Genomic DNA, 21,946 nt, shown 5'->3' with positions numbered 1-21,946 from the left:
AGGTGAGCAGACCCTTACCCCTGTGAGTCAATGGGGCTGTGCATAATCACAAGTATCCACCCATTTGGATCACATTGCAGGTTTGGAGCCCATGACTTCCTGTATATTTGAACACAGCTTATCTCATTTCAGCAACTACCTCTGTAATAATAATAATACTACTATTAATAATAAAAATTAAAGGTTTAAAATAACAGTGACATTGCATGTACACCTACAGTATGGCAAGAAGAGGAAGAAAAAGAAAACCTCTATTTTTATTTCTATAATTCAGTTTTAACAACTTGGCTTAGCCAAAAATGCAATTCAAAATCCTTTGTTTTCACGTTATATTCAGAGGATCATTTCAATCTTTCATAAGCAATCAACTTGTGAATTACTACTAGATGGTGCAAAATTCTCTCTGTGACAATCCAGAAAGTGAAGAACTATGAGTTGATTAAATCCTGACGGTCTTTTCACATTAAATAATTGTGAAGAATCAAAAGAGAGAGGAGAAAGTTATTATGAGCACTTTCTCTACAACACATACTTTTAAAATTGATTCATGATGGTAATGACTCCCCCTGGGAAAAACACGTGTAACTCTGGATAACCCACCTGGGACCATAATTGACTCTCAGCAGGACCAGCCTCTTTTGGCTGCATTGAAAGACAGAGCATTAGTTTTTCTGGAAATAGTTTAATAGTCATTAAACTTTTTCAAAAAGTAAATTCTGGAAAAATTATTTTTCTTGCTGCATACTGACAACAGAATATAATACATAGTATCTCTGCTGAGCGACAGAAATATTTTTTATCCATAAAGATTTACACAAGTATATTTCACTATAGGTTGAAAAAAAAATTAATTTTGGCAAGATTTATAGTTATACCAGATATATATTCCATGTCTATTACCACGGACTTATTCTGTATATATATTGTATTTCAATGGATTGTTTAATTTTATACTTATTAAAAATGACAACTTTCCAATGTAAAGTTAAAGAACTAAATCATACATTCTCCACTCTTTTCTCCACATCTGTGTAAGGAATTTCCACTCATTCAACCAATGTATTAAGGGCATAATATTGGGCTCTCCTCCCTTCCACTAACGCCCCAAACCATCACAGTACAGGGGATTCTTACACGTAGTCCAACCCAGGCACCACAGAAAAGATCCAAAGATCACCACACCTTACATGGAGAAAAGGGTTGTGATTACAGAATCCCGAGTGGGCAAACCATGTACATTTCACAGACCATCTGAGACAAAACCTGATATGGAAGGGAGGAGCAGACCACTTGCATTGCTTCACCTAGTATTTATATTAGCAGCTATGAAGTGATTGTGCAGGCAGCAGGTGATGAGGATACAGTATTTTTCTTATGTAGCACAGATGTAATAAGTGGGCTTAGCTCCACTGCTTAGGGTTTGGCCCTTAGAGCTTGGCCGTTAGTACCCTTCTATTGACCACAGGCATACAAGATAACTGGATGCACACAATGTCTGTTCTCCTATTAAATAAAAATACTTCAGCTAAACACACACAGACACACACACTCAGTGTCCCTCTCACACACATACACGCACACACAGTGCTGAGCAAAAAAGCAATAACAAACACCTTTATCAGTTACAGCCATCTGTGTTCCTTTAGTCTGATCCAAGCACTTTGGCAGGAATGTGTAGTTTTCTCCTACTCAATATGATCTTGCCCAGCAAAGAAAATGTTCACTCCCACTTCCTCCTTTCTCCATCAGTACAAGGGTCAAGCAGTGTTCTAAATCTGTCAGTGGCTGGACTTAAAAAAATAAGACATCACTGCCTATGTTTAATTAACTATAATCTCAACAGGATCATTTAACTTTTTCTGAATAATTACAACCATTTGGTAATATTATATAAGGAAATAAAAAGATGATAAAAATGGGATTTTCAGTTTAATGCATACAAAGCAGTTAGTATTCAAGCCTTTACTGAAAATCTAAGTATCTGCATATAATACTCAAGCCTTGTTTCTTCTTCTTGAGTGTTAAAAGCCACTCAGTGCACCTCAGCCACTAGATAGAAAAAAAGAAGGCTGATGTGCAAACCAGTGTAAGAAATTCTTTTACAGGTCAACACAGTTATAAATTAATCCTTGTGTAATTTAAAGCTCTTTGACGCTACCTTTTAGGGTGAAAAATCCATGTTGTCTTTAATTTGTGTATTGAACTCCAAAAGCTCCAGTACGTCTCCCAGTGAAGTCAGTGACACAACTCCCACTGACTTCACCAGGATGAGAAGAATCAGCCTCAAAAATCAGTAAATTAAGTCTATTCACAAATAAAAGTACAGATTTTAAACAATAAAAGAGTAATAAACCATAGCATTAACCTTCTGCTTGCATACATACTTCAAATGGCGAATGTTTCGTTGTGTTTCTATACTACAAATCTTTTTAATCCAGCAAAACTTCATGCTGTCAGAAATTGAGGGAGCGGGGGAAAACCCACCCGGGTACATAAAATATAATTTGGTAACAAAAACCCATGGAAAATATCAGGTTTTTTAGGTAGACACTATACAGATGTATAGATGTAAAGGCATCTGTATTAATCTTTCCTAAAATCCAAGAAAATCCCATTCATTTATGAAAAATAGCTTCAAAGAAGTTGACATTTAAAAGCCTAATCCATATTGCTTTCTTTTTGCTGTTCCCAAATCACATTCTGCTCCTGAGGCAGCATAACTGCACACTGCCCCATATGCAGCGCTTGTGGCAAAACCACAAGTTAGCTCTACAGTCTAAGTAAAGTTCTCTCTCTCGCTCTCTGCCTTGTGATATGAATTCAGTATTTTCTGTCTCCAGCATGAGTTATCACATATCAAAGCTGCTTTTAAAACACAAATTACTCTTGGAATACAACAGAAAAACTGTCCTAATTAGAAATTAACTTCACAAAAACCTTAAATGCAATGGCCCCTAATGTAAGAACATAAGAATGGACCACTGGTCTGACCCAGTATGCCCATCTAGCCCAGAATCATGTCTTCTGACAGTGGCCAATGCCAGGTGCTTCAAAGGGAATGAACAGAGCAGGGAAATTATCAGGTCATCCATCCCCTGTTATCCAGCCCCAGCAGATGGCAGTCAGAGGCTTAGGGACACCCAAAGTGTGGAGTTGCATCTTTAAGCATGTTGGTTAATAGCCACTGATGGATCTATCCTCCATGAACATATCTAATATTTTTTTGGTCTTCACAACATCTCCTGGCAATGAGTTTTGTTTGTTTTAAACCTGCTGTCTATTAAGTTCATTGGGTGACCACTAGTTCTTGTTCTATATGAAGGGGTAAATAACACTTCCTTATTCACTTTTTCCCTATTCTGGTTTGACATTTTTAGACCACTATAAGTCAATTGACTCTCTATGTATGCTAGTGTAACTCAGAGGAAAATCGGGATACATATGTCTGGAACTACCAAGGATTGAAACTAATATAAAGTTCACCAATTGATATATGAAAAATATCTCAGATATAATCATTAGAAAAAACATCAGCTAAAGAGTTTGACCATGCTATTTAAATTATTTATTATTGCACAAACTGGGTACAGATTCCGCATACAATTCAGGAAGGAAAACCATAGATTTGTACAGGTGAGATAGCATATTCAAGTGGTTAGAATTAATACTTTGTTGTTGGAAGTTAGAATTCCCAGTTTCCAATAATGGAGTGGCCAATAAAGCGGATTGAGCTCAGGTTATTAGGGGCATGTTATAACTTAACATACTCTTTACAGTATGTCCCAAACTGCATATGGCTCAACATGCAATTAGTTTGTAATGAATCTTTGTCAATATAGCCAATTCACTTACACTGCATGAATAATGAAAGCTTTTATTGCTGTTCACCATAATTGTAAAAGTAACAGTCCACATTTAAACTAACATGCCACAAATCTAACAGTTTACTAAATCTAGATTAAGTTCTCTGTTAATGTAAATTGGTGCAAGTCCACTGACATCAAATTTGTGAGCAAATTTCCATGTTCTTTTGTTTCTTTTTTCTCATACCAGCTATATTATAACAAACACAACAGACAGCCCACAGAACAGGGTAAAGAAGAAAAACCTCACCAATTTATTCCCAATTGTTTCATCAGGGTGCAGGATTTCAATCACATCCCCCACAATGAAGCTGACCACAGGGCCAGCAAACAGACCTCAGAGATATTCCAGAGAATCAGTAAGCAGCGAACGCTCTATGCATGGAGGACCACTGTCACTGAGCCATCCTTATATCTCTTTCTGCCTCCTGCACTGTCCCCTTGGCACTGCGGCTCCTTGGGAGGCCTGCAGTCGGGGTTTCCCCAGCCAGAGGCTGCACCAGGGAAGCCTCTTATAAGGGGATTCCATCACAGAGGCACAAGGGGGAGTCATTGGGAAGTTAATACAGCGAAAATGGATTTCCTCTTCCAAAAGAAGAAGCCTTCAGGACTACTTCCTAAATGTTGAAACTTTTGATTTTGCTGAATGCTTTTACCAGATGTCATCAGAATGCCTTTATGTCTACATATCTGGATAATGTCTAGATTGCTGTGTTAAACATATTGCAACCCATATATAAAATATTTGCATGATAATTCATGGTTGCCATATCATATCCATGAACTGAGATTTAAATGATCAAAATTGCATTCATGTGCCTGTAGTCTGCACAACAATTTTTACATAGATATTAAACACTAAGGTTCTATTTTTTTCTTTTTGCATAGCTGGCAGTACAGAAATTAGTGCTTCCTTAAAAACCTCCTTTGGAATTCTTTTGCATTACTATTATTAATGTATGTGTTTTTAGAGCAGAACTATGGTTTTTAAAAAAAAACAGGAGTACTTGTGGCACCTTAGAGACTAACAAATTTATTAGAGCATAAGCTTTCGTGGGCTACAACCCACTTCTTCGGATGCTTCTTCGGATGCACGAAGCTTCACCGGGGCCCCGTGGAGTGTCCTCTTTTTTAAATGTTTGAATATGGTAACCCCACGAAAGCTTATGCTCTAATAAATTTGTTAGTCTCTAAGGTGCCACAAGTACTCCTGTTTTTTTTTTGAGGATACAGACTAACACGGCTGCTACCCTGAAACCTATGGTTTTTAGTTTTTCAGTTATTACTATTTGTCCTTTTGGTATTTGCTACAGCGGGAAATAAAAATTGATCACTATAAAAAACAATACATAGGTGACAGTCTCAGACTCAAATGGTCTAATTAAGGCAATATCTATTACGAATTGTGAGAAAAATCAGACTAAAACAAATAAACACTGCCTGTCACAGATCTAGTTTTATTCTTGGCAAAAGTAAGGCTGTAATTTTACTGAAATCAATCATAAGATGTACCACAGCAATCTGGCATCACTTTTGCCAACTATAAGACTAAATATATTAGGCAAACTCTGTTTTGTTTTCCTTTTATTTTCTCTCCATTCTTTATAAATTTCATTTCTATACCCGAGGCTTAGGGCTTGTCTTCACACAGTTTTTGCATTGATATAATTAAATTGGTAAGAAAAACCAATTTAGTTACAAGCAATGCAACCCTCTAGTCTAGACACATTTGAAACAAGCTATATCAGCATAACTATGTCCACACTAGGGGGTTGCACTGATTTAACTAAAATGTTTTTTTTCTACAGATTTACTTATATCAAAACTACAGCAAAAACTGTGTAGACCGGCACTTAAACTGTTGTTTCAAAATGTAATGCAAACTGTTCCAGGAAGGCAAGACAACCTTCAACTTTCTGGATTCTACTGTCCTCTGGATTCTCAATCAAAAGGGTATAGACAAAGAAGTCCTCTCCCATTGGGGTGTAGTCCAACAAATGCACAGGAAATGCCCAATGACAATGAAGAATGGTTTAGGGGGCCAAAGACACTTACATAAAAATTGGTAAGTACTGTAACTGTAATCAATGGATAACCACTGACTATTTCACGAAATGCTGAATCTAAGATTCAAAGAACCTTTTTTAAAGAAACCCACATTCCAATAGGTTAGGTGTAACATTTTACATGGCAAAGGTACGGACTATTGAAGTCAATGGGATTTGAGAGTTTTTCAGAACTTTGTATGAGACACTCTGAATCTGGCAGGATTAGGGCAATTAAAATTAGGGTTACCATCCGTCCGGGTTTCCCCGGACATGTCCAGCTTTTTCAGCATTAAATGGTCGTCCGGGGGGGATTTCTAATCAAGTAGAAAAGTCCGGGATTTCCCCCTTCCCCTCATGCAGAGTACGGCTCGGCTGATTGGATGGCGGGACCTGATTGAAAGCCGCTTGCAGCCACTGGGGCCTCTAGTAGCCAGAGTCCCTCCCCCTCCCCGCTCCCTCCTCCCCCGCAGAGCAGCACAGAACAGTGTTTGAGTCCACGTGGAGCCCACAGCTCTCCCTCTGCCTGGTGAGTGGGGGAGCAGAGGCTGCAGGGCGAGGAGGATCAGGGCAGGCAGGGGCATAGAAGCTGCAGGGTGAGTGGGGAGCAGGGGGCACAGAGGCTGCAGGGATGGGGGGGTGCAGAGGCTGCAGGGCAAGGAGGAGCAGGGCAGGCAGGGGCATAGAGGCTGCAGGGATGGGGGGGTGCAGAGGCTGCAGGGCAAGGAGGAGCAGGGCAGGCAGGGGCATAGAGGCTGCAGGGGTAGGGGGGTGCAGGGCAGGCGGGGGGGTGCAGGGACTGCAAGGCGAGTGGGGAGCAGGGAAGCACTTAGCAACCCCCAACCAAGATCAGAGCGGGAGGGAGGAGGGGGAATGCGGGGTGCTCGGAGGAGGGGGCAGAGTTGGGGCAGGGACTTTGGGGAAGGGGTTGGAGAAGGGGCAGGGTTGGGGCGGGGCCAGGGGCGGAGTTGGGGCAGGGCCGGGGACGGGACCGGGGCCCCGTGGAGTGTCCTCTTTTTTAAATGTTTGAATATGGTAACCCTAATTAAAATGATGGTCTAGTTATGTGACATTATTCCTAAATTTATAATGCAACTTTATCACTATGAAGAAATAAGAGAGAGAGAGAATATATTTTACATTACCAAGATAATGCATTTTAACCTAGGATTTTTAAGCTAATAATAATGCCACATAACTATTACATTACACAGCACAAATAACAGAAAGATGTCAAATTTTACTACGAAAAGGATTTAAATAAAAGAAACAGGAGTTGAAAAAGAACATTTCTGAATTTATAACTGGACACAAATTGGTTTGGAATAAAGTATAAGGTATGTTCATCTCCCACTTTACATCAAGAAATGCACTTACCGGTAATTTAATTTCCAGATCAGTGCAAACTACAGTAATATATGAAACAATCAACAAACTATCCCAGTAGAATCCAGAATACCAAAACCAAAGGCAATTTGGCTTTGGCTTTAGAACCTTGACAAGAGGTCACATTTACTCTGTTTACTCAGTATGTCATAAGTAATTTCCTTTGTCAGACTACAATTAGTATGCAATGGATCACTAAAGAATAAAAATCTATAAATAGTATGAATACAAGGAATACTCCATTGTTCTTACAAAAGTAAATATGATTTATGCCACATAATATTCATCTAAAATATTCCTGGTTTAGATTTGCTAACTTACCTTAATGTAAAACTCTCCAGTGCTGCCTATTAAACACTTTGTTGCAAAAGCAGCTTCTTAAATACATTACCATACCAACCCACAACTTCCCATTTCTCAGGCAAGAGGATATTAAATGTGTAACAGTCTAGGCAACAGCACTGAAGTCAGGAATTCGGTCTGAAGTTAGAGTATTACGTTTATAATAATAGTTAGCACTTACATGGTATTTTACATATTCAAATCACTGTACACATTATAATAGTTAGGTTATGGAGTTATGGTTTTAGCCAGCTCCCACTGAAGTCAAGGGGAGTTTTGTTATTGTCTTCAGTAGGAGCAGGTTCCAGTTTATAGTGTCCAGATTTTCACTCTTCTCCAGATCTGCACTATTTCAACACCACTGTGTTCTCTAAACTTTGACTGGGGGGTGGACAGAGTGTTTTCTTCTTGTAAGTGGATTTTTCTTTGAATATGGCAGGAACAAATCAATCTCTGAACCTGGATTTAGAGGAGACAGTATTACGTAGTGGATTGAGCACTGGACCAAGATTCAGGAGACCTTTTCCTATTATCAGCTCTGACACTAGCCTGCTGGCTAACCTTGGGCAATTCCCTTCATTGCTCTGTCCCTCATTTTTCCAATCTATGAAATCTGGAAAGTGATATAGACCTCGTTTGTAAATGTACCTTCAGATCTACTGATAAAAAAAAGCACTATATACATTAATTATTATTACAACTTTCTCTCAATGTTTTCCTCTTCACCTAAACCAAAGCTAAACCTCATAATTTAAAAATTAATGAAACACACTTTTTTCCCTGGAACAATTTTAGAGATTTTTATTATCTATTTTAATTAACAGAAAGAAGATTCCATGTACCACCTCCTAATTCAGTACCCACCAACCTACATTTTCAGGGCAACAAGAGGGCACTCTCTAAGCCATGACATTCCCCAGCCCAGATACCCTCCAGAGGAGAAATCACCCAATTCAACTGGTGGTTCAGACAGAGGGTCAAGCCACCAGAAGTGGACTAAGGAACCCACTGCTTCTTCCCAGAAAGTTATGCATTTAAGGGTTAAATTTCCAAACCAGAGATCCTGCCTGGCTCTGGCGGGTTGGCCATCCTGAGCCTGAGAAGGAGCCAGAATTTACCAATGTACCATTGCTAAAGAGCCACACTAATATGTCAGCAGTCCCCCATCAGCTCCCCCCACTCCAAACTGCAGCACCTCCTGCCCGCCAGCAGCCCCACCAATCAGTGTCTCCCACTCCCTCCCCAAGCCTCACACCCGCCGCGATCAGCTGTTATGTGGTGTGCAGGAAGCTCTGGTGGGGAGGGGGGAAGAGCGAGGGCATGGCAGGCTCAGGGGAAGGGGTGGAGTGGGAGCAGGACCTGGGGCAGAGCAGGGGTTGAGCACTGAGCACTCCCCAGCACATTGGAAAGTTAGCATCTATAGCTCCAGGCCCGGAGTCAGTGCCTATGCAAGGAGCCGCAAATTAACTATGAAGAGCCGCATGCGGCTCCGGAGCCACAGGTTGGCCACCCCTGCTTTAAAAGGAACCTGCAACCTTCTTTGTTTATTACTAGGGTAAAAATATTCAGCTGGGTTTTGCTCTTATGTTTGTATTAACTGTTTCCTGGATACCCAAAGACTGAGGGTGACCAGTGGTCCCAGGCATACTACTACCTCAGTTACAATACAACATACATTTGTAACCCATTTATGGAATGGGAAAAGGAGGAGGTTTTGTTTTTTTTTAAATGTGAAATCTAGTGTGTTTTGGAGCCATTTCACAAAGTATTAATTATGCATATTATACTTATTAAAAATGTAGTCATCGGGTTAAAAAGTTCAAACATCTGTTGACAGAGATTAATAAGAAATGTAGAGAAGGAACTGGGAGGGAATGAGCTAAAAAATCAATTTCTGCAAAATTTAATCTTAAGAGGAACATGAGAGATGTATACAAAATAACAAATGGTATAGAAAAGACCAAATTAAGGGGCTTGTTTTATGCTTTCTCATAACACAAGAATAGTGGGACCTAATTAAATTATAAGAGAACAAATTTGTAATTTATAAAAGGAAAGAGGTAGTTTTTAAACAACTTGTAAGTATTCTGTGGAACTCATTGCCACAGGTATTATTGTGTTAAAGAGTTTAGCAGGATTTAAAAAAGGATCAGACATTCAACTGGATAATAAGAATATCCAGAATTACACTAGCTGAGTTAAACATTTAATATTGCTAACTCTTGGTATTTGATCACAAATCTCGCAATAATTAGTGCTTCCCATAAAGCCTCAGTTCCTAAAGTTCTGTGGGTACATGAGAATCTCATGTTTCATTTTTAAAAACCAGTAAGTTTCTAATCATCATAGTAGGGGAGAAAAGAAAGACAATGAGAACCCTAAGGATCAAAAACCAGACAGCAAATAAAGGATTGCCAGATATATAGATATATAGATATATATATATATATTAATTGCATGATTTTTAAACTAATCTCATGATTTTGGGGCTTGACTAATTATTTTGGATTATTTGGGATTAGCATTACTTAATGTGTATATGCAATATAAATCCCATTTCTTCAAGACATAAACTGACTGACATTTATAAGAAACTCGGCATAAACATGTTATTACATCATTGTAAACTATGCCGGTTTGATACACTCCTTGGAAATATCTGGTATGCACCACTGGCAGATATGTAGTTCATGGACCAAAGGTCTAATCCAGTATGAAAATTCTTATGGGGTTGGATGTGAAGGATGGAAAATGATTTTCCCTCTGACTCACCCAATCCAATGTTGGTAATTCAAATTTATCAGACATATACAAAAGGCATAAGTAGAGTCCAGGGACTGAATCCTGGTACAAATTCAAGCATCATGCCACTTCCCAACAGATGGAGGTGCACAGGTTAGGTTTCTGATGGAGGAACTGCCCCTGGACTTCACTGGTCTCTCTCTCTCTCCCCATCTCTCACTCACACATGCTAGTCTTTTATATAGGTAACTTGCTAGAAAGTGTCTGGTAAACATTTCCAAGCCTGAAAATATCCCGACACCATACTAGCCATCTATCACATACCTCCATGTCTCTTCAAGCCTCAGTTGGAAAAAGCATTAAATAACCCATTCTTATTTCTCATGTTCTATTACTGTCCTCTTCACCATTCTGAGCTAACAAATGTAACACTGAGTGCTCTCTGAATCACTTATGTGCTACACAGCATTTAAGATGATGTCTGGCCACAGTGCTGCTGTAAGCATGCCAGGCTATACAGGAGAACCAAGCAGACATTCTTCTGGTCTATTTATTCTACTAGTACTAACATCTCATTAACTAAGCATAGCTTTAGAAAACAGAGTACTTGACCTATTAGCCTCTAATTATAGTAATAACTTTATAGATGTCTCTGGTTGAACACTAAGAAAATGTAAAATTGTATCTCCAGCAATATCTACCAAAGAGGCTCTTTAAATCCTCATTTTACCAATCATATTAATAAAATTTGGTAGGTGAAAACATTACAAATAAAAATTTTAAATATCACAATATTGCATGTGGCAGGATTGCATGTACATGTACACAAGATAATTCAATAAAGATAAGTGCAAAGTACTTCACTTAGGAAAGAAAAAATCAAATGCACAACTGTCTAGGTGGGGAATAACTGTCCAGGTGGTAAGTACTTCTGAAAAAGGTCTAGGCATTATAGTGGATCACAAACTGAATAGGATTCACCTATGTGATACAGTTTCAAAAAAGGCTAATATTCTGAGCTGCATTAATAGGGGTGTTATATGCAAGACACAGGAGGTAATCAGCACTGGAGAGGGCTCAGCTAGAGTACTGTGTCCACTCGGGGTGCCACACTTCTGGAAAATGTGGACAAACTGAAGAAAGTCCAGAAAAGAGCAACAAAAATAATTAAAGGTTTAGAAAGTCTGACCTATGCAGAAAGGTAAAAAACTGGCCATGTTGAATCTTGAGAAAAGACTGAGGGACCTGATCATGGTCATCCAATATGTTAAGGGTTATTATAAAGAGGACAGGGAACACTTGTCCTCCATGTCACTGAAGATAGGCCGGGAAGTAATGGGCTTAATCTGCAACAAGGAAGATTTAGGTTATATATTAGGAAAAACTTTCTAACTATAAGGGTAGCTTCCAAGGGAAGCTGTGGAATCCCCATCACTGGAGGTTTTTAAGAACAGATTGAACAAACACCTGACATGGATGGTCTAGGTTTATTTGGTCCTGTCTAAGTGCAGGAGACTGAACCTGATGACCGTCCCTTCCAGACCTACATTTCTATGATTTTGCATTCCTTTTCCCTAATGTAGGTTTTGGTAAAATTACTATTAAAATCACCAAATTAAAAAAATTAGAATTCAAACCAAAAAGTTAAAGGTTATAACCTGTGGACTTGATGCAAGAAGGCATATTTTAAAATTAGCACTTTTCAGGTTGGAATTTTAAGGATTACTGGTAGCGTCTATTTGTAGTTGTGCAGTGGCATTTTCTTAAAAAAGGAAGAGTGGGCAGCAAATTCTGAAATTTAAATCTGTAAATTTAGGAGTCAGTCGTTCAAACCACTGCTTTAGCAAAACAAAATATCAGTCAAAGAATAAGGACATTGATTGCATTGCGCTTATTCAGCACCCTCTGACAACTGGCTTGCCCTTAAAATGTCAGTTTCAGTGGTTCTTGTTCAAACATGGGGTAAGCAAAGTCTTTCCAGTGAAAGATAAATCAGTAAATACCATAACCAGGGTAAGGACAGAGACTGCAACTGATTAAGGTTTTTTTGGGTTTTTTTTTTTTGAAGTTGATAACTGATGATAATTTATAATGTATTTCTAAGGAAGCACAGTGAACTAATTATGTTTGTTTTGGGGGGAGAAAGCATTTCAGAAGTTATAAAGATGCAACCAATAATAATATGAAATCCTAGCTCCCAACCACTGCTTTCAATATTCTTGCACAGAAACACATTTGCTTTTCATTTTAGGAGTGGCTTGTGTTCAACAATTTAAAGTTGGTTTAAGATTTCAATGCTTGCTTTCTTCATGCTCACCATATGCTCTTATTAAGCACTTTTACAAAGTGTGAACCTATTGCAACCACAGGGTCCTGCAAGCCCTTACTCACCCGAGCATTCCCTGCTTATGCAAGTAGTCTCAAGATTGCAAAAGTTTTATTTGAAATAAGTGTTTGCAGGAGTGGGCCCAAATTCCCCACTGAGGAAAACTGTTAACCCTTAATACAACAAACCAACATGGAAAATCTTATACACATACTTATTCCTCTTGTGCTTTTTTTGCCTTCTTTATATTAATGTTCATAATTTACTTGCATAGTCTGCAAAGAGCAATAATAGGAATCTTGTAATATCAGTAACATGCATAATTTAAATCAGGGCTTCTCAAACTGGGGGGTCGGGACCCCTCAAGGGGTCATGAGGTTATTGCAAGGGGGATCACAAGCTGTCAGCCTTCACCCCAAACCCTGCTTTGCATCCAGCATTTATAATGGTGTTAAATATATAAAAATGTGTTTTCAATTTATAATGGGGGGGTTGCACTCAGAGACTTGTTATGTGAAAGGGATCACCAGCACAAAAGTTTGAGAACCACTTATTTAAATCAATATCCTCCATTTCTAAAATAGCTATAATGCTCAAATTCATTATTGCTCTTCCTAATATACTATAAAACATTGTACAGTGTATGCAAACAACAAAATAAGATGCCTTACACATATTGACAAATTTCTTTTGACTTTAAAACTCTTAATTTCTGGCCCAAAATAAACAATTACCTATATAGGAGCCCAATCCTGCACTCTTTGAAGTATCATACCAAACATCAAAGTAAAACAAAAAGCAATAATAAGCGAAACAAAAAACTGCATGTGTCAAATAACACAATACCAGATACTACATTCAGCATAGCCCTTGAAAAAAGCATAGCATTCTTGGTGATTTAGAAACAGTAAAATGTACTTCTATAGGGGAAATATGGATTGGGACAACTCCTGGACGTGAAAGGCTGAACAACACTGAGGTAATGTGCTTAACTATGAGGGAAATGGTTGAACCACTGTGCACTTCCGGCATCACCTGCTGGTCGACCTACAAAACAGTGCGGATTCCAGACTTCCAATGAATGAAAATAAAATGACTCATAGCAAAAAAAAAAAAAAAAAAAAGGGGGAGGAAGGCCTATGGCACAAGTAAAGATAAAAGCAAGCCCCACATTTAAGTCTCTACCTAAAAGACAATACCACAGTATATGCTTCCAGCTGTGTGACAGAGTCTACAGTCAAATACAGCCCTTAGGAAAATGACAATTAAAATATTCTTGCTTCATAAGTAATTTCCTAGGGCTTATTTCCCCATGCTTTAATATTCAAGCTAATCATGGAGAGAACTTTTTAACACTCTCCAGTGAATCATTTAAAGTGGCATTCTGATAAAATGTTATAATTTTTACACTTCATAGCAACCTGAGAGCATCAGCAAGATTTTTTTCACAATCTTTACTACAGTTAGCATCAGAGGAACAGCAGTAACTTTGAGATATAATAGTAGGAGATCCATTTAAGGGAATGAACTAGGCATGAGGCAGCGGGGATCAATTTTGTCCAGTCCAGTCCAGGACTAGGTCTGAGATATTCAGACAGCAATCACTCAATCACTACTGTCCAATTCTCAGACCAATATTGATGTGATGATTCTAGAGAAAGCAACTCAGCCAAAAGTAGAAAGGCTTACCAAAAAAAAAGGGGGGGGGGGGGCAGTGGGAGGGAGGTGGCGGATTATGGCTAGAATGACAGTGTATAAAAGACCCAGAAAAGCCTTTTCCTTAAGGCTGAGATATTTAGCATCCAAAAGTTATTTGGCCAGTACCCTTGGTTAAGAAGGCAGAACAGCAGCACTGTACCCATAACTATCAAAAATACCAGGGGAAAAAAAACTACTGTCACTGAAGAAATATTAATAATGCTGTTCTATGCATGGACATCCTCAGCTTCATAGACAGTAGTTTGTTACAGGTTTAAAGCTTATGTTTCTCTAATGAACCAACAGATCTCAAGAATGATATTGGAGTTTTCACTTACTTTGATCACCCACATCTGTAAAATCAAAATGGTCAGCTGATATAACAAAAAGCAATTTATTTAGAATATAAAAGGTGCAACTATTCATTGAATAAAATATTTTACCTCTGCTCGCTGTGTTCGAGGCAAAACAGCTGATTTTTCAATGGCATAAACGTCCACCAGGTACAAACGTACTCCTTGCTCCCTGTCCAAAATGGCAGCAGTCTGGATTACACCAGTATGGCGCCCAATGGTAAAGAGACGTCCAAAACTTTTGTCTTCACAGCGCACTGAAACTATGTAATACTCCACCAGGGCTTCAGAACCCCTTGGACTAGCTGCTTCTATGGATATTACATTAGTCCCAATTGGCTCTCCTTCTTTTAAAATAGTTATATATTTTGGCTGAGTAAACACTGGTCCATCAAGCCCTTGCAGAATGATAGTCATTTCAGTGGTTGATTTCCTCCTTTCAGGGCCAAGATCTGTGGCCGAAACTATGAGGTTGTATATGAGCTGAGAAGGCACCAAAGCTGCCGCCACTCTTAGATCTCCACTGTAACGATCCACAATAAAGGTTTCAGTGTCCCCATTGATTATTTCATACTCAACTTCCCCATTTGCTCCTTCATCAGGATCAGCTGCAACAATTGTAGTTAGGACTGAACCAATCACAACAGATGGGTCTGCAGCAAGAGCGTTTTGTGATATAAATGTAGGAACATTATCATTTTGATCTGTTACTAAAATGGTTACATTCTTCAATGCAAATCGTCTGGATTCTACAGGGACAGCTTGATCAGTGGCTTTCACTGTTAATTCAAAGAGATTAGCAAATTCACGATCTATTTCAGCATTAGTAAATATTGTCCCTCTGACTTCATCTATACTAAAATGGTTGCCTCTTGGCATCTGTTGAATGATTGCATATGTTAGCTGCCCATTAATATCTGCATCCGGATCATGAGCAGTCACAGAAATCACAGAACTACCAACAGGAATGTTCTCAACAATAGATTTAAAAACATCCCCAGGAGGAAAATTAGGAGGGTTGTCATTAAAATCCCTAACATGTATTACCACTGACATTGTAGATGACCGAGGTGGCCTTCCTTGGTCTTTTGCTGTTATGTTTAGTTTATACAAAGATTGTGTTTCAAAGTCCAATTTTTTTGCAAGAAAAATACTGCCAGTGTTGGGACTGATGCTAAAGGTTCCATGGTTATTTGTCCCTGTAATACTGTAATGAAGGTCAGCATTGTCACCTGAATCAGAATCAGTGGCAGTGACAGAAGATACAAGTTCACCTAGTCTCATATTTTCTAAGACATCTACAAGCAAAGTAGATTTAGGGAAGGAAGGACTGTTGTCATTTTCATCCAGTACATCAATGCTTAATGTGCAAGTTGAGCTTAGGGAAACTGTCCCAGAATCTACTGCTTGGATAATAAGTGAGTAAGATGCAGTAGCTTCATGGTCCAGTTTACCTATTAATGTTACTTGACCAGTGCCACTGTCAATTGTAAACTGGTTTTCTTCATTTCCTTTAATTACAGAATAGTGAATCAATCCATTACTACCTTCATCAACATCTGAGGCAGAAACTCTTAAAACTTGTGTTATGTTTGCTGCTAATTCTGATATCGTAGCTTGATAGAGATCTTTTAAAAATTTGGGTGTATTATCATTGATATCCTTCATGTAAATTTGAACAGTTGCCTGATCCTTTAAAGGTTTTGGCAACCCTTGATCTGTTGCTATTACTGTAAGACTAAATACTGCTGCTCCCCTTTGCCTCATAAGAGTTTCCCTGTCAAACTGATGAGTACTTGTTATTTCCCCAGTTATTGTGTTCAATTCAAAATCTGGCTGCATATTTTCAAATGAATACCTGACTTCACCATTTTGTCCAAAGTCTTTATCTACAGCACTTATTTTACCTACAGATGATCCACCATTCTGTTCCTCTTCAAAATAAAATACATAATTGGTACTGTTAAACAATGGTCTATTATCATTTACATCCTCTAAAATTATTGTAACATTCACAGTAGCCCTAAGTGGTTCCACTGCTCTATCAGAAGCAACAACCAGGAGAATATATCTTTCTTGAAGTTCACGGTCCAATTCACTCTTTATATACAGCTGGCCATCTGGGAATATGCCAAAGGCATCCCCGGAATTTCCTTCAATTATACTATAAGCTATTTCTCCATTTGCTCCTGAATCCTTGTCAGAAGCTTGTACTTTAAAGAATCTGGAATTCACAGGCTCGGACTCTGAAATAGTGACTTCATAGGAAAGTTGGTCAAATACTGGTGGGTTATCATTTACATCATGGACGGATACAGTTAGAATGAAACTAGAAGAACGCTGTGGAACTCCCATATCTGAGGCCAAAATTTCCACCTGGTAAGATCCAGCATTTATGTCAAGTGGCCCTACTAAACTTATGGCACCATTTTGTTCATTGATAGTAAACAGGCCCTTAGGATTCTGCTTAAGGCTGTAAATGACCATGCCATTGACATCTTCATCAGGGTCAACAGCTTTGGCTTGGAATATGGTGTGCCCAGCTTTCCAGTTCTCAACCACATTAACACTTTCCACTGCATGAAGAAAATGAGGGGAATTGTCATTTAAATCTTTCACAGTTATATTGACCATGGTATCTCCAGTTATTGCCCCACCACTAGCCACCACTTTTAGCTGGTAAAATGCTTGCTCTTCCCGATCAATGATACTGGCTGTGGTGATCTGGCCTGTCACTTTGTTGATGGCAAACAAGCCCCTTTGGTCACCTGTTGTAATAAGGTAAGTAATGTTCGTGTTGAGATCCATTGTAGAAGCAAAAACGGTGCCAACATGATAGCCCAAGGCAACATTTTCAAAGACAACAAAGCTGTACACACCTTGGTTGAAAACTGGGGGGTTGTCCTGAGTGTCCAAAACAGTGATAGTAACTATGGCCTGGTTTTGGGACTGGAGGTTGCCACCATCAGTGGCCACTATTTGCAGCTGGTAGGCAGTCTTTTCCTCCCTATCCAGGGCTATTTTTGTGGTGATGACCCCTGTCTGGCCATGGATCTGAAACCTGGAGTTATCTCCAGCTGAGATACTGTACTTGATTGTCCCATTGGGCCCCAGGTCTGGGTCACTGGCAGAAATGGTAGTAACATAGCTGCCTGCGGGCTCATTCTCCTGGATGTGTGCAAAATACTGGACCGGGTAAAACACAGGGCTGTTATCATTCACATCCAGCAGGCTCACATTGACCCGGGCTACCGAGGAGAGAGGAGGAGAGCCCAGATCGGTGGCCAGGACCTGCAGGGAATAATGGTCCTGTTCTTCCCTGTCCAACTGTGAGATGGTACTGAGCTTGCCTGACACAGGATCCAAGCGGAAGACCCGGCGAGGGGCCACCAAAGGGCCAACTGCTGTCACTGATGGCTCAGCCTCCTGCAGGGAGAAGCGTACTGTCCCATTGTCCCCCAAATCCCCATCGGTGGCACTCAAGACCAGCAACTCAGTTCCTGAAGGGGAATTCTCAGCCACGGACACCTGGTAGCCATCCGGCTGGCTGAAGAGAGGTCTCTGGTCATTGACATCCAGGATGGCCACCACCAGCTGGGCATAGGAAAACTTGGGCTGCACCCCTTGGTCACGGGCACTGATGTTCAGCACCACCTGTAAGGCTGTCTCTCGGTCCAGCCCACCAGAGGACGCCATGCCAATACCCGGGACACTGGGTCTGGAGCCAGCAATACCAGTGGTGGTGACCAGGCCGCTATGCTCACTGATGCAGAACCAGCCCAGCTCATTGCCAGAGACAATGCTGTATTTGAGGTTGGCATTGAGACCAGAGTCACGATCGGTGGCACTCAGACCCCTCACATAGCTGCCCGGTGGTACTTCCTCACTGATATTGACCCGATACACAGACTGTCCAAAGACAGGTGGGTGGTCATTGATGTCATTCACAAAAATCACCAGGCTGGCCACCGAAGAGCGGCTCACGGGGGCAGCAGATGCCCCTTCTGGAGGTACAGAGGAAGTGGGGGAGCCAGATGGTGGCGGGGGGGCCCCATAGTTGTCAGCCACAGCCACAGTGAGGTTGTACGTAGGAATGCGTTCCCGGTCCAGTGCCGCCGCTACCTTGATGAGACTGAGATTTGGCACCTTACTGCTCTGCACCTCAAAATGACGCTGCTCGTTTCCTCCAAGGATTGACACTGAGATGTTACCGTTGGCAGCAGGCGAGTCAGCATCGCTCACAGTTAACAGTGCCACCACTGTGCCAGGTGCCGCATTCTCATCCACTGATGCAAAACGGGAGGTGGCTGGGAAGTAGCGGAATTTCACCCGTGGCTCATTGTCATTCACATCAAGGAGTTGGATCAGTGCCTCAGCTCGGCCACTCAGCGCCGGCACCCCCCGATCTGTGGCCTGCACTGTCAGTGAGTATTGCCGCCTTGTCTCATAGTCCAGAGGCTCCCGGATACGGATCACCCCACTCTCCGGATCCACCTCAAATGGGATTCCCCCAGCCCCCTCCCCACCACCACCCTCCGTCCCCTCCAAATGGTAGTGGATGTCAGCATTGGTACCTTCATCAGCATCAGCTGCTGCCACCTGAAGGACACTGGCCCCAATTGGCGCATCCTCAGGCACCCGGGCCTGGTAGAGAGCTTGGCTGAAGATGGGTGGGTTGTCGTTGATATCCTGCACAGTGACATTAACCTGCAGATATCCATGCCGCCGTGGCTCTCCCTTGTCCTCCACTTGCACCAGCAGCTGGTAGGTGGGGGTGGCCTCTCGGTCTAGCCCACCCCGAGAGACCAGGTGCAGGAAGGCACCTTCCCCACTGGGATTGAGGGTGATGTTGAGCTGGAAGCGCCCTTCCTCATTGCCAGACACAATGCGGTAGGAGCTGTGGTCCACACCATTGGTGCCACTGTCAGCATCAGTGGCTGTGTCCAGAATAAGCTGGCGGCCGCTGCCTGTGTCCTCCTTGAAAGTCACCACAATGGAGGGGTCTGGGAAGACAGGTGCATTGTCATTCAGGTCCAGCACCAGGACACGCACCTCACTAGGATAGGTGGGCTGGCTGGAGAGCACCACCAGGTCCATCACGTCACTGGCCAGACTCTCTCTGTCAATGGTGGCACGGGTGTGCAGTGCCCCCGAGGTGGCATTGATGGAGAAAAGGGCATGGTGCTCACTTAGGCGGTAGGCAAAGCCCGGGCGGGTGACGATGGTGCCCACCCAGGTGCCCGGTGGCTGCTCCTCCAGCACCTGGAAGATCTGTCGGGGCTCAGCGGAGACATGGAGAGGCAGCAGCAGAAGCAAGGCAAAGGGGGGTAGCCAAGACAGAGAGGGGCTGCCTGCTGACAGGAGGCCCATGGTGCTCAGGCGTGGGGTGTGGAAACCCAGCCACCCCCGCCTCTCCCCCCAAAAAACGAGCCCACAATCAATGCAAGTCCAGCAACGCCAAGGCGCGGCGAGTCTCAGGAAGGCAAACAAATCCCCATCAGCAAAGGCATCCAGGTGGGGGAGAGGGGGGTGTCATCATATCCACAGCGCTGCCCGCATCTCCCCCTCTCCAGCGCACGGCTCGGCCAGGGCAAGAGGTGGCGGAGGGGTGTTGAGTAGCCACTGCTCCCCTCGGCTGCAGAGGGAGGGGTCTGCGGTGAATTGGCCGGGGGCCGCCTGCCCGCCCAGCGGCTGTGCAGGACGCAGCTCCTCTCCTCGCGGGACGGAGTGACAGACCCCGGGGGGATGGAGTCCAGCCCGAGGCAACTTCCCTGCAAGTCACGCCGCAGAGCGGAGCCGGGCTCCTCGCCGCCCGCCGCCGCTGGGAAGAGCCCAGCCGAGTGAGTTGCCCCGCGGCACCCCGGCCACGCTCATTCAGCGACTCGGTTCTGCCTCTCCTGCTCCTCCTGCCGCCGCCACGGCTGCTCCGGGGCTGTCAAGGGGCGCTGGCAGCGAGCGGCGCCTCTCGGCATGGTCAGCTCGGCCGGGGCTTCGCTCAGTTGTACATCCCCAGCGCTCCAGCCCGCCTCTGCCGCGCCGCTCCGGGCTGGGCAGCCGGCAGCCGCAGAAGCCCCGCTCCCCTCACCATGCCAGGGGCGGGGGGCTGTGTGTCGGAGAGGGGGGGTACCTACAGTCTCACAGCAAGAGCAAAGCTGTCCGCGCGCCCCTCTCCAGCTTTGCCCCTTTCCCACCGGGCTCCGGCTCGCTTGTAATCCACAGCGCGGGGCTGGCCCCGGAGCGGCTGCGGGACAGCTCCCCGATGGCTTGCAGCCCTGTGCGCCGGGCACAGCTAGAGCGGCTGCCTGCCCCGCGCCCACGCAGCGCGCAGCCCAGAGACACAAAGTTTGCTCCCTACTCATTGAGCTCTTCACTCTTTACTTCCAGCCCCGACTCCCCCCCGATCTCCAATTGGCCTGTCACCGACAGCCCCCTCCCTCTCGCCCTGCAATTGAGCCTCGGCGAGAAGAGTCCCCGCCTCCCCTCCCTAGATGGAGAGCTCAGCTTCCAGAGCCTGGCCGCTGGCCCCCTTTTGGGTGCCAATCAGACCGCCGCGGCTGGAGGCGGGGGTCCTCCCCCTGCAAGCGGCCGGCCGGCAGCACAGCAACAAGGGGGAGGGGGCGGTTGACTGGGTTTGCAGGGAGGAGCGTTAGGTTGCTATAATAATAAATGAGAAGGGGATTAGGTAAAGCGCGTCTGGGAATGCGGTGCGCAGATTTGCATTAACTCGTTCATCCCCTTTGGCCGCAGACAGGCTTCCCAGTGTTTCCATTAGTGCAAACTTTGCAGTAGGCTTTCTGTGAAGCTCCCCACACCCACCCATCCCCCCGAAGAGAAAGCTGCTAATCGCATATGCTCTGTCACCTTCTTACATGTGTTCCCTGCACCGCAGGTCACTCCTTCCAGAGCCCTGCACTCCCAACACATTCTGAATCGATAGTGTCAAGTATCAGAGGGGTAGCTCTCTTAGTCTGAATCTGTAAAAAGTAACAGAGGGTCCTGTGGCACCTTTAAGACTAACAGAAGTATTGGGAGCATAAGCTTTCGGGGGTAAGAACCTCACTTCTTCAGATGCAAGTAATGGAAATCTCCAGAGGCAGGTATAAATCAGTATGGAGATATCTCTCCATCACCTCTGGCGATTTCTCCATACTGATTTATACCTGCCTCTGGAGATTTCCATTACTTGCATCT

General features: G+C 42.9%; 1 protein-coding gene across 1 annotated transcript in view; it reads right to left on the bottom strand.

Annotated features, from left to right (window-relative positions):
• The window catches only part of FAT4 (FAT atypical cadherin 4), a 239,440-nt gene extending 218,329 nt beyond the window's left edge, over positions 1 to 21,111 (bottom strand). The window contains exon 1 of the mRNA XM_034772506.1: positions 14,846 to 21,111. Within this exon, the coding sequence (XP_034628397.1) occupies positions 14,846 to 20,125 (5,280 nt within the window). The 5' untranslated portion in view covers positions 20,126 to 21,111. The remainder of the gene's footprint in view (positions 1 to 14,845) is intronic.
• Positions 21,112 to 21,946: the final 835 nt, after the last annotated feature.

Source organism: Trachemys scripta, chromosome 5 (genome assembly GCF_013100865.1).
Source record: "Trachemys scripta elegans isolate TJP31775 chromosome 5, CAS_Tse_1.0, whole genome shotgun sequence".
In the NCBI taxonomy this organism is placed as follows: Eukaryota; Metazoa; Chordata; order Testudines; family Emydidae; genus Trachemys; species Trachemys scripta.
The sequence above is the reverse complement of the archived record's forward strand: the minus strand, read 5'-3'. Positions and strand labels throughout refer to the sequence as shown.